Here is a 13,416-nt window from a genome sequence, read left to right on the forward strand (position 1 = left end):
TCAATCATAACGCGTCCAGTTATAAGAGTTGGTGTCCCACAACGTATAGAAGTTAGTTTATGCGTTATAATACGATTTGTGATCAGTATTAGTAGGCAAAGTTGATTTTTTTTTGTAAAATTCAGTAATTTGATGCATAAAAATGGTCATATCTCAAGTTCTATAAAACCTACAGAAATTTCTTGACTAGTTATGGAAAGGTATTGAAATAAGCTATAATCTGACATATGTTTCGATACATTTCAAGGTCACCACTAGAACACAAAATGGCGGATTTTTGTTTCACCAAAACAGTTTTTGGCATTTTTTATCCTGAAGGAATAGTTCTAGAGGTTTCTGATGTTCTAGAAAGTTGTAGAGTTTTGCAAAACCTTTAATTTGATACCAAGTTGAGCAAAATCGGACAAGCAGTTCAGGAGATATGGCTCTTAGAACTTTTCAAATTCAAGAATTTTTCAAATGGCCATATCTTCTAAACGGCGACATAGATTTTCTTCATTTTCGGACTGGTGAAAGATATTGAGTCAGGCTACAACATATCAAAATTTAAAAGATTTGCCTAATGGGGATTCGGAGATATTGCCCCTTAAAGTTAGGCAATTTTTGTTTTTGTTTTTAGCGCCTCTTGCGGACGTTTTTGGAACTTGGAATGTTCTAGACAGTTGTAGGGCTTCGCAATACCTTTCATTTGATACCAAGATGATCAAAATCGGTCAAGCCGTTCTCGAGTTATATTGAAAAAACACTTTTTGCTTTAGGCCGCCATATTTGCTAAACCGCTTGACCGATTTTCAAGTATGAATTGTCGATGAAAACGTCTCACTGAGTTCTACAACATACTAAAATTTCAGACCTCTAGCTGTAAGGGAAGTGGTTGACAGTATCCCAAAATGGCGGATGGCGGCCATCTTGAATTTTGAAAATGCGAAAAAATGAAATTTTACACCCACATTTCTATAGAAAACTTCAAACCGGAAGTCTCTATCTGTTACCGTTCTCGAGCTATAAGGCAAAGTTTGGACCACCGGCCGGCAGGCCGGCAGGCCGGCCGGATCAAAAATTTTCCACCACCATTTTCGTAATGTGGGATGTCTAAAACGTGCTCATACCAAGTTTGAGCCCGATCTGAGGTGGTCGGTTTTTCCGACGATTACAATACTTGGTGTTGGCCACGAAGTGGAACACCAACTAATAAAACCTTCAGCTATTGGATTAAAAATAAACCAAAAAAAAATGGGAAGAAAACCAAAAAAAAGAGAGCAGAATTAAAGCTAAAGCAGTAAGCTTAAGGGGGAAAATCTGGCATTTAAATGATTGCAATGAATAAAATTTTAGTAGATGAGAATAAAAAATGTCTCTTCGCGCGGTGCACCATAAAAAGGCGCAATTATCGGGGCTAGAAGGTATTTGATGACATCTAACATGCCTCGAAGAAGTGTTCATTTATCACAAAGAAATTGAGCCGCGAGAGCTACAAGCCCAGAAATAGACGCGTGATTCTTTTCGAGAAGCTGCGGAGGAAAAAAAGTAACCCCAAAAAATACAAAGAAGCGCGCATCGTGTCTTTTTTTAGGTGGCCCTAAAGGGAAGAAGCGACTTTCGATGGCACGCGACGCACGGGAATCTCATTTTTTGAGATGCAATAAAAATAAAAAGAGTAGATGGGTTTTTTTTTCCTCTCTTTTCTTTCCTTCTAGAAAAGGTAATATGAGGGACCATGTGGTTCGTTTTTTTTCTTGGTGTCCGCTAAACAACTATAAGAAACCATCCACGTGGATTATTCCATGACATTTCCGTTACATTTTTCTCACCTTCAAATTAAACATACTGGGCTTTTCTTGGACACGAAGGGACCCGAAGGGACCAGCCCCTTGTTCACCTTTTCTTCGAGATCTTGTCCAAAATCATGTTAATTCTTTGTTGGCTTGGTTGAAGACAAGATTTCTTTACAACTGAAAAAAAAATCACGCAGATGAGCCGTTGGGCTGTGAAAAATGGGGTGAGTTTCTCATACAGGGGGTACTGAAATCATGCAAATGTTCACTCCATACGAGGGTCATTCGCTGTCGATCAACGGATGGACCCTCGATCCCCTATTCAATGCACTTTTTGCCCTCTTGTCCATAAAAAAATCAACCCCGAGTGGTGAATGGGAAAGCGGAAAAAAATCCAGACACTCTGATGTATTTAAAAATGCAAGCTGCATTTTTGGTCCTTTTGAATATCAATTTTTTCCATCCTTTTTTTCTATATTTTTTTTACCTAATTCTTTGTTAGCCGCTGTGCTGCATCATTTTGCATCAAAAACGACGGTTTGATGGATTTTTTCAGGGATTTTTTTCCGTCTTGTTTCTCATTGGCAACGCACGTGCCTTTTGCTTATGCAATGAATTTGAAATATTTTTTCAAGTTTAATTTTTTTTTTAAATAATAATTCAACCAGTTGCCATTTACAGAAAATTAAATTGTACGATAGATGGCGTAGAGAAGCCCTCTAGTGGGATTTTTAATTACATGGAACAAGTCAAAGTAGATGAAAACAAAATGCAAGGAACTTTAAAAAAGACAAAGCTCTCAACAGAAACCACCATTAACTTTATTATCTTGAAAGGAATGATAAAAAAAGGATAAAAATCTCTGGCGCCAATTTTTTTTTCTGCCAAAATATGCCTTGTAGGCTCTTTGCAGGAATTCCAAGAAAATCTTCGTGTTTGATCAACATCAAAGTTCCGTCCTAAACCCGCTCCTTTTGTCTCGGTGTGATGGTTTCTAGAAGAAATGAAAAAAAAATCCGCATCGTCACGATTGTTCCATTTAATTAATGTTGGAATATTTCGTTGATTGATTGAGACATTCTTTTTATACACCATGAACAACACAAAAAAAACCTCCACGAGGCGTACGCAAACGAGGAAAATTAACCCTTCAACACGCCCCCAATTCCTCTAATTGCCGCCATGAATCAGCATTGCAGCCATTCTTTGGCAAAAGGAAAAAAAAAGAACAAAACAAGGGGTTGAAATTAAATAAAGGGAGGCGGAAAGAAATTGCATTTCAGTATTTCCACACAGAGAAAGAAAATACCGCGGAAGGGTGAACAAAAGAAAAAAAGGGGTGATGAAGGAAAAGTGAAGAAAAGGGTTTATTGAATGAGAATCAGTACCCACCTATGAAAAAAACAACCCTCGTCATCGTCAATTGCTTGTATCAACAAATTAAAAAGGGCTAAACTTGTTTGGAGGTTTTTTTTATACCTTCAAAGGTTTGGTTTTTATGACACCACATAATGGGTTAAAGCAGGCAGGTTGAAGGGGTGAAAAAAATCCTTGCTTACCTGCCTAATCAAGATGTGAAGTTTTTATGTTCATGATCAGCCCTTGTAGCTAAATAGTTGACTAAAATTCGTTTTTAATTGATATTAAGCAACTTATGTCATTTTTGTGACGTTTCTCTATGAATTGACATTTGACTTCTGTCAATTTGTGACATTTTTAATTTTTATGTTACATTTTTAAAACTGTCAAATCTTGAAATTTTTTAATTTTACTTTTTTTAACATTTTTTTTTTCAGAAACGTCACTATGACAGAAATGGCAATTAAATGTCAAACTTCAGTCATTTAAGAAATGTCACCATTAAAAATGATTAAAATTTGTTCCGTACGTGTTAAATAAATCTTTATCATCGATAAGAAATTCTTAAGATCAATGTTGAAAAGAAAAATCTTTTAATGATAATAAAACGTTGATCTTGATATATAATCTGTCAGTTTATACAAATCAAAGCTTTTGATCAATTTTTTTCACTAAATTACATAGAAATTGATGCCAGGAAAACATTTTCAGGCCCAACATAAAATCTCTTTATATGAGAGAAACAGCCAAACGAAAAAAAAGAGATTTTTACCCCTTCGAAGTGGCCAATTTACCTGCTATATGTGGAACACAACTTTCAAGGGTTGATGGATCTCCTTTGCGTGGTGTCTTATTCAATGTGATGGAAGATTCCTCGGCAGATGAATTGGACTTGATGCCACTGTGATGGATGGCCCTGATGGGACTTTCGCATCGATTCTGGGGGAACTTTTCCACCCACATGGTGAAAAGAAGAAAAAAAAACCTTCATGCTGATCTTCGACAAACAATTTAATCATTTTGATTTTTCCTCCAATACCTTGTTTGCTGTGGCATCGGAGAACAAATGCATTTTACCCTGAAACACGATATTTCTTCCCCGATATCGATTTCGTATATTTGTCGATGGTTTTGTTCCGTCGAAAGAGCGCAAAGTTCATCAAGCCACGATCTGTTTTTTTTTTAACTTTGTTCCAGGACATCTGCAGAGGCATCCTGAATATTTTTGATCCATCGCGGACTTTAATTTTAAGTCTTAGCGCGTCCCTTGATTGGGCTGCGTGCATGGGTTAATTGAGAGGATAAGGCACATTGCACATAATTGCTGCTATCCCTTATGGTGTGTGTGCAATTATTACGTCACGAGAGACATCACTCACAGTCGCAGAAGGAAGAACCCTCGCCTGACAAACTCTCCACAAACAAAAAGGGACCCCTAAAAATCACATTACAAACTTCAAATTGTTTCCCAATCGGGGGTTAAAATTAAAGGATTCCTCTCTCTCTCTGAGGGTTGAATTGCAGTTATTTTTTTTCTCCTCCATTCGTCCATAACTTCGGCGCCTGATGCCAAAATTGAAAGGATCGAAAGGTTTATAAATAATAATAATCATTTATCCTTCTTTTTTTGCCTTTACTTTTGCTTCCTTGACTAACGAATTTCGCTTTCTTCGCTCGTGAGTCTCCTCTGTGTGGCTGTTTTTTGCTCCCTCCTGTCCCATCCCTTAAAAGGTAAAAAGGGAATGAGTTGAAATTTACTCCAATTTGTACCACGAGACTCCCATCAGGGGTTGCATTTCCTTTTCCACGAATTTTTTTTTCAATTCTCTTTTAGCCTTTTGGTTCTTTCGTTAATTTTTTTTTCTTTGTAAAGATAAAAAGAGACCTGACTGATAAAAAAATTTTAAGAAAAATATTTTAGTTGCTTTTCTTTGGATTTTTTAATTAAAAGAAAAACTCAGATTGTCTTAAAACCAAAACTGAATTTAATTGAAACAAAATCTTAAAATATCCTTAAAAATTGGTTTTTTATATTCAGAATTTAAATTGAACCTTTAGAAAATTATTTAAATGACTGCACTTTTTTTTAATTCATTCTTTATTATCAAAATCTTAAAAAAATATTTAAAGATCCAAATAAAAAAATCCATAAAACGATCCTAACAGGTGTTAAGAACTTTGTAGAATTAAAGAAAAGTCTTACAAAATGATTTAAAAGTCTCATTAATTTTTTTTTAATTCAAATTAAAATAAATAATAGTCACTTTTTCACATTATTTTAAACTTTTATTGCGCTTTGTTTAAATTTTTTGTTCTTTATCCGACTTTAGTGCAATTTGTCAAAATTTTTTTTGGACTTTATTAATTTTTATTGTTTTGATTTTATAACTTTTTATTTTATTTACTTTTTTATTACCTACAATTTAAAAATTTTATTGCCTATTTAAAATTCAATTTTAACACATTATTGTTCAATTTAAAAATTTAAGAATTGTTAAACCTCATTAAATTTTTAAGAATTAATAAACCTTATAAATCTTCAAGAATGATTAATTATTAAGCTTCCAATCATCTATCTTAAATTGATTCTCCTTAAACATTTCGCAGTATTTGATTAATCTCATTTTATTCAATTTATTTCAATAGTTTTCCATTTTCAGTGAACTAAAATTTTTCGTGAAGTAATTTTCTTTTTGCGAGAATTTTAACGATTGATTTGGTTTGTGTTCAAATAACAAAAGAATTGGATTTTCATCGTTTCAAAAACCTTTCGTGAATGGGAATTATTGTCGAAAATGGTCTTTTCTATATTTGCAACATTTGAACAGGGTGGCAACCCTCTCTGTTCACCCCTTATTGATGCCCTGTGAGTGTATATAAATGGAAGAAAAAATACCGCGTCCCTTCTCTATATGTAAGACCCTCACGCACACACACATGGCTCAAAGTTCTCGATGAGTTATTTTTTTTCCTTTTGTTGTAGGATTGTTCTGCAGCCCTTCCCATATGCACTGACATAATAAAAAATATATGTAGGTATATAAAGCAGCGACCCTCATGGGAGGAAATTGCCACGAGTGCAGAAAATTCCGCACCCTTTGCACGGCTTCACGGTGAATTTTCCCTTTTTGGGCCTGTCGTCAGGAAAAGCCCCGTGTGCAGCATCACGAATTGCAATTGAGATTTTCGTGGTGGATGCCTGTGTAATTATTACTTTTTTCCCGTCGACGCGATAATTTATGTGCCGTGAAATTGTTAATACATTTCGGGGTGAAATTCATGCTGGAACCCAAAAAAGTCGTTACGAGTGGTCAGAAGCAGCCCTTCTGCGCGAAATGCGGAGGGTTGGGATTTTTTCTTGTATTTGTGTCCTTTTTTTTTCAAGGAACAAACTGCCTGATTCACACACCATCATCGATTCTTCTGCATTTTTCATTTGATTTTTCCCCAGGAGAAAGATGGCCGAGAGGACGCTCTTGAGGAAGGCGAATGGAAAAGGAGTTAATGGAAGAAAATAAGGGTGAATCAATACCATTGCAACCCTCTTCTTTTGTCCAAAATTGCGTGGACAGGCATAGGGTGAAAGTTTTAATGAAAGCACCAACCCTTAAATGTATTATTTACATTTTGCTATATAGAAAAATCCTTGCTGTTTCTATGTAACAAAAACCTGAGAATTCTCGCAGGGAAAGGAATTTAGTCACTGATATATGGAAAAATTACTCATTTAGGAAAAATAAAATAAGATATCACAAAATAGCTGAAAAAATACGATAAATATTGACTCGAAAATGAAAATAAAAATTATGTCGTAATTTTATATTTTTGTCCCACTAAATGTTTAGACATTCTCGCTGTTTTCGCTTTAAAGAACATATAAAAAGACAAAAAAAAACAACAATGACGTCACTGTTTGAATTTTTTCAGCAAATTCTTGCAGAATTTTCTCTGCTGATCCCAATGGAAAATTTGAAGTCTCTTTGGTGATTTCTTATTCTTTTTTTTTATTCTTATTCTTTTTTTTTTCTTATTCTCTACAAGAATAACTGTGTCTCAATTGCTTCAGGAATGAAGAATTTTCCCCTATATAAGTGACTAAACTCCTTTGTTCAACTCATCCTGAGACATCCTGTGACTTGCGGTGGAATATGTAAAGGATTTATTCGTATATGGAAAATGAGATGCAATCAATTATGAGCTTCAGTGCGTCTGACAATTTTTCAGCCTTCTCCCAATTTTGTGTGTTTGTTGTGGGACAAGCGAAGGGGCTCAACCCCTCGGGTGGGTGGTTCGAGTGCGGCATGCGAAGAACGTGTCCGGCATACATTATCCCTTCAAATGGCCCCCTTTATATGCAATAAACCATCATCATCGCCATTTTGGTGCGTCTTTTTTTACCAAACGGGGCCGCATCATTTATGCGAATGTGGTTGGAAGACGCGTGCACTTGGGGTTCATTTTTTTTGTCCATCCACCCTCCATGGTTCCTGCCATGGTCCACACGTTTCAGGATATTCCGCCGTGAATGATGGACGATGTCGAGGGACATGGAGACCGTATTGTAATGAGGCGAACGGGGTGGTTCCATAAATCACAAGACGAAGTCCGAGAATTTTCTTTTTTTTCCCGCCAAGAGATGAAAATTCGTTTCTCTTGCTTCAGATCTGTTTGATAATAACTTGAAGAACTTTCTTTTTAAAAGTTTTATTCAATTTATTATCAAGTTTTTACTAAAAAGTCGTTGTAAAATTTTAAAAATAATTAAAAAATAAGCTGCTTTTAATGCAATCCAGGGGCGTTTTCCTTTTCTTAATTTTTATTTAAAATTTCTTTTCAACTGAAAGAATCCTTTTCAACTGAAAGGAATAAAATAAAAACTTTTGCTTAAGAACTTGTTCTTAATGTTTCCTGAAATAGGGTTCTCTAAATCCAAAGGATTACATCACACAAGCACATCAAACGCAATTTCTTGCAGGAAAAACCCCCCGTAAAAGCCACAAAGCCCATTCTATATGGCTGTACACTCGTAATAACAGTTATGAGTGAAATAATTACAAAGGACCTGGAAAATCTTACTTTATGCCCCCGACACGAATATAGCCGCCCAAATTGCCGTCTCTCCAAACAAGGTGGTGGCTCTTTTACAGTGTGCCGAAAAAAAGAGAGAATGACACGCATATTAAACGTGTCGGTGTGTCCAATAAAAAAATCCAATGCGACATGGAATTTTCTCGCTCAATTTATTGCATGTGATTTGGTGGCGCGCGCGAGAAAACTCCGGTCGTATCCACGTGCAGAATCGATTCCAAATGTATGGTGTATGTATCGCAACAACCGGAAGCATCCCCCGCAAAGGACAAGACAGTGGTTGACGAAGAAAATGCGAGCGCCCGTAAATCGGGGGAATTTATGCCTCTGTCACCGATTACACATCGCGTGACAGAATCGCGTATAAATTCCCGAAGAGTCACCCCCAAAAATGGGGACCATACCCACACCCTTGCACAGCCATGTTAACGATCCCACGGAATAGGTGGTGGTGGCGGAAACCCCAGACGATTTGTCATTTTGTTCATTGCGAGGATGTTCTGTTCTGAGGGCCCCCGGAAAGGGTATAGTTGTCACTCTCGTCCAAACTAAATGACGCACAGGGGCAAAATCAAACAACGATAAGATTGTGTGGAAATTATCTAAATCGATGGGACAAGCTGGATCATTTGCATTTTATTTATAGAGAGAGTTTTAGTTTCCCTCTCTTTCCTGAAGAGGAAAATTCTTTTTTTAGTTTTCTTTGCTTTTCTTTGCATTTCTCGTTTTTTATCAATTAGGGGGTTTTAGGGAAATGAATTTATTTAAAATAAAAATAACTATTTATTTTGTAAATTTAATTTTTAATACAACTTAAAATGTATTTAATTATCATTACAAGAGATAAATAAAGAAAAAATAAATTGACTAAAATGTTTATGATTAAAAAAAAACTTTTTAAAATAAATATTCTTTTAATAATATTATTATTTTAAAATCAGGGTTTTGCGTCGGTAGTGAAAACCCCTTACCCAAAGAAACTCAGAATCTTGCCAGAGCTTTCGGCCCCCCTCGGAGCCTTCTTCAGTGGCTAGCAGAGAGGGGCGCTTTTATTAAAGAAAATATTTACAATGGAAAAATAATTCTCAGTGAAAGTTATTTTTCCATTGTAAATATTTTCTTTAATAAAAGCGCCCCTCTCTATGTTAGCCACTGAAGAAGACTCCGAGTGGGGCCGAAAGCTCTGGAATGATTTTGAGTTTCTTTGGGTAAGGAGTTTTCACTACAGACGAAAACACTCGGATTTTAAAATATTGATGCAAACATCGGGAAAAACTGCATAGATTCCTGTAATAATAATGGATTCATTTATAAGCTGTAAAAAAATCTTTTTAATAAAATATATTTTATTTTGTAAAAAAAAATATTTTTATTCATTTAAAAATGAATGAAAATGGGCATTTAATGAGTAAGGAATAAAATTTTCGTTTATTAATTGTTTTAAAGTTGACTCAAAAATCGTTCATACAAGTCCTTAAGATGGAGCCTTCTTTATATGTACGGAAATATTTTAAAGCTTTTTTTTGTGAATAATTCCTCCCGCATTATTTTAATCTAATTTAGCAAAAAAAATATTGAAAAAATGTTTTTTTATTGTTCACACTGAAAAATATATTAATTTTCTTTAAGAAATAAATACTAAAGCTTGTAGTTTTTCTAATCTCAATATTACTTTCGTTGAGCTTTAAAATAAAAACTTTTTTTTTTATTTTCTTAAAAAAATTAAACGAATTTTTAGTGATTCTTTCCATCACCTTAATCCAAGGAAGTTAAGAGCCGTTTAACAAAATTAAAAGAAAAAAACATTTTAAAGTATTTTAAAACATTTTAAAGTGTTATTTTTTAATATATAATTTGTTTTTATTTTAGTTCTTTGAATTGCCTATTTTTTATAAATATTTCTAAGAAGGGCAGAATCTTATAAGATTTTTTAATTTAATAAATTAATAAAAATAACTAAATTGAATTGAATCCAAAAGGACATTAAAAGTAAAATTAAAGACTAAAAAGGATTTAGGAGCCAAAGAGAAGGTACCTTAATGCGTCCCTGGGTAAAAGTGTGTGGGGACAGTAAAAAATTGGCATGTGACATAGCAAAGGAGTAGAGGTTTCGTGCAGAGACCTAGTTAAGGTTTCGGAGGGAAAGAGTTCTTTTCCTTTTGCTCCTTTTTTTATTTATATTACCATCATTTATGCACAACTGTGCTGAGACTTTATTAATTCCCGTGACATAAAAGTATACAACAAACATGGCATAATATTTCCGAAGGGTTTGTCTTTTCCATGCCTTTTCGTGCCAGTGTCCCATGGTGCGGGGGTTTAGCCTTGCGTGTGTTATTCGCTGAATTTGACTTTCGAGTGGAGTTCCAGATAACAAATGACACTTTTATTGATAAATAGATTATACTGAATAAACATGGGTATGGTTTATACGGAGACGGTAGGAGGGAGACAAAAAAAAGAGCTAAAAGGGAGAGTATGGTGCAAGATAAAGTACCTTTTGAGCTAGCCCAGGGGTTCCGCCTTATTCGAGTCGCCATATCACCGAGGACATCCTTAATTCACTTTTTCTCGTGCATCCCAAATACCCCGCAATTTTCATCCCAGTTGAGCCCCCCTTTTCCCAGAGACTTGGTCACTTTACTTTCTCACACCCGAGCATCGGGGAAAATTGGCAAAAAAGTCACCCGCACAAAAGTTAGCAACTCGAAAGTCACAGAAGAAGAAAAAGCAATCCACTAAGGCAGATTCTCTTGCAGGTCTTTGTGAGTTTTAGCGAGGCTTTTGAGCTTTCTAGAGAAAAATTTGAATATTTACTTTTATAAATTTAGTGGACAAATCTTCTGCTGTCTTAAAAATATTTAAGGACTTATATAAAAATGTTTTAAAATATTTTTCTTTTTTTATTAATTTAGGAATTTAGGAAGGTCTAGACTTAAAGCAATTGAAGACTTTTTTGATAGGGTTCAAGAGCTAATTCGCTAAGTTATCATCTTATCGCTTGTCAGATTAGTGCTTTCCAGGTTTGCACTGTATTTGAATCATCTTGACTTATCGCTGAATGCAACAGCAATTATCGTATCTGCTGTAGAAATCTCTATAACATTAAACGATATTTACTGTTTCAATCAGCGTTATATCTCGACCAATCTCGACTATTGACCTTGCAAAAAATTCCTTATCAACCTAATTGACTATTTCAACTAATATTTTTTTCTTTGCCAATTTGTTATAATTCTTCCCACATAAGAAAATAAAACCAAGATAAAGTATAAAGCAATTCTTAGAAAAAAAAACAAATATTAAACTTTCGAAGTTTTTGAAACCCCTCGATGTTATTAAGAATATCTATCATGCTCACAACGCTATGTATTACAACATCATAAATATGATAAATGGTATCTGCTGAGTATGGTTAGTAAATGAAGAAATGTGACTGTTTATTGCAACATAAATTTTTAATTTTCCTCTGATGAATTCTGTGGATCATATCGCAAATTGACCACCCTTTGAATTTTATAATTATTTGAGTGTGATTAGATAGCAAAGCATATATAAAATTCGGTTCTCTTTCGTTCCATTATTCACTGTAAATTGTGACTTCTTAAAAGAAAGTGGACAGAAAGTGAAATGATTAAGTTTTTTATTTTATTTTTCCTTATTGTGGGCATTACCTATGGACTTCCAAATGATTTCAGCCATAGGGATGGTTTTAACCCCCTCAATGTGGTGAGATTTTAATTTAATTTCAAAAGGTTGTTGAAAGTTTAATTTTTAAACAAAGTGTGTAACTTTTGACAAAGAATTTTTAAACCGTGGCCATAAGAAATAATGAACTAAGTATTCTAGATTGTTGGTTCTGTACTCAAGCCCAAGACTAAAAATTTCTAAAACCTTTATTTATTTTCTAAATATTTGAAAATTTAACGTTTTCTTTAAGACTGAAATGATTTCATCAAAAGGATATCCAGTAGAATCCCATGTTGTTGAGACTGAGGATGGCTACTTGCTAACCATGCACCGTATCCCGTATGGAGTAGCTAATGGATCAGGACCTGCCCCCAATAAATCCGTTGTATTCCTTCAACATGGTTTTCTCTCATCGTCTGCAGATTGGGTTGTAATTGGACCAGATAATAATGCCCTAGGATACCTTCTTGCCGATGCAGGTTATGACGTATGGATGGGTAATGCAAGAGGCAATACGTGGTCAAGGAAGCATATTACATTGGATCCTGATAATCCACTTACTCGTCAGAAATTTTGGAATTTTAGTTGGCACGAAATTGCAATTTATGACATTCCCGCTATGATTGATTTTATTCTCAATACAACTGGACTGACGAAGCTTCACTACGCCGGACATTCTCAGGGGACAACTGTCTTGTTCATCCTGTGTTCCCTGAAGCCTGAGTACAATGATAAATTTATTTCAGCGCATGCTTTGGCACCAGTTGCCTACATGTCTCATGTTAAGAGTCCTTTTTTCCAAGCTTTTGCACCAATAAATTTTCCTCTTTCTACCCTTACCACGCTCCTAGGCGTGGATGAGTTTGCTCCTAGCACTACAGCCTTCCAACTAGGTGGATATGCAGCCTGTCAAGATGAATCACCAGTTCAAGGCTTATGCTCTAACATTTTGTTTCTCATGAGTGGCTTTGATCCTCCGCAACTTAACCAAGTAATATAGTTTTTACGTTAAGAACTAATTTATTAATCTATCAAAAATATTCTAAAGAATACTTTTTTTCCCTTTACAGACTATACTTCCGGCCTTCTTGGCTAATTACCCTGCTGGTTCAGCAACAAAACAATTTATCCATTACTTACAACTTGTTAATTCGGGTCGTTTCTGTCAATACGATTATGGAGCGGTTCAGAATTTGCTAAAATACGGATCAAGCACACCTCCTGACTATCCTCTTGGCCAAATAACAGCCCCAATCGCACTCCACTACAGTGACAACGACTGGCTAAGTGCTGTTGTAGATGTTATGCAATTGGAATCTGAACTTTCTAACAATACCAATTTTATTGGAGCCTTTCATGTTCCTTATGACGATTTTAATCACATGGACTACCTACTTGCTATTGATGTCAAACTTTATGTTTATGATTTAGTTCTCAGCATAATCAGATATTATGATGTGTAGAATGTTAATGCGTTAAAGGAAATTAAAATATAATAAAATAC

At 35.0% G+C, this 13,416-nt stretch overlaps 1 protein-coding gene across 1 annotated transcript; it reads left to right on the forward strand.

Annotated features, from left to right (window-relative positions):
- The first annotated feature begins 11,808 nt into the window (after positions 1 to 11,808).
- LOC129796314 (lipase 3-like) lies at positions 11,809 to 13,416 on the forward strand. Its single transcript, XM_055838131.1, has 3 exons — positions 11,809 to 11,951; positions 12,163 to 12,903; positions 12,983 to 13,416. The coding sequence occupies exons 1-3, from the start codon at positions 11,853 to 11,855 to the stop codon at positions 13,373 to 13,375; spliced, it is 1,233 nt and encodes a 410-aa protein (XP_055694106.1). The 5' UTR covers positions 11,809 to 11,852; the 3' UTR covers positions 13,376 to 13,416.

This window comes from Lutzomyia longipalpis, chromosome 4, assembly GCF_024334085.1.
Source record: "Lutzomyia longipalpis isolate SR_M1_2022 chromosome 4, ASM2433408v1".
In the NCBI taxonomy this organism is placed as follows: Eukaryota; Metazoa; Arthropoda; class Insecta; order Diptera; family Psychodidae; genus Lutzomyia; species Lutzomyia longipalpis.

Bases quoted from the DNA above. Each gene is read 5' to 3' on its own strand.
- LOC129796314 (XM_055838131.1), top strand. From the start codon at position 11,853: ATGATTAAGTTTTTTATTTTATTTTTCCTTATTGTGGGCATTACCTAT. The intron at 11,952-12,162 runs GTGAGATTTTAA...GTTTTCTTTAAG, and splicing joins GTTTTAACCCCCTCAATGTG to ACTGAAATGATTTCATCAAA. The intron at 12,904-12,982 runs GTAATATAGTTT...TTCCCTTTACAG, and splicing joins ATCCTCCGCAACTTAACCAA to ACTATACTTCCGGCCTTCTT.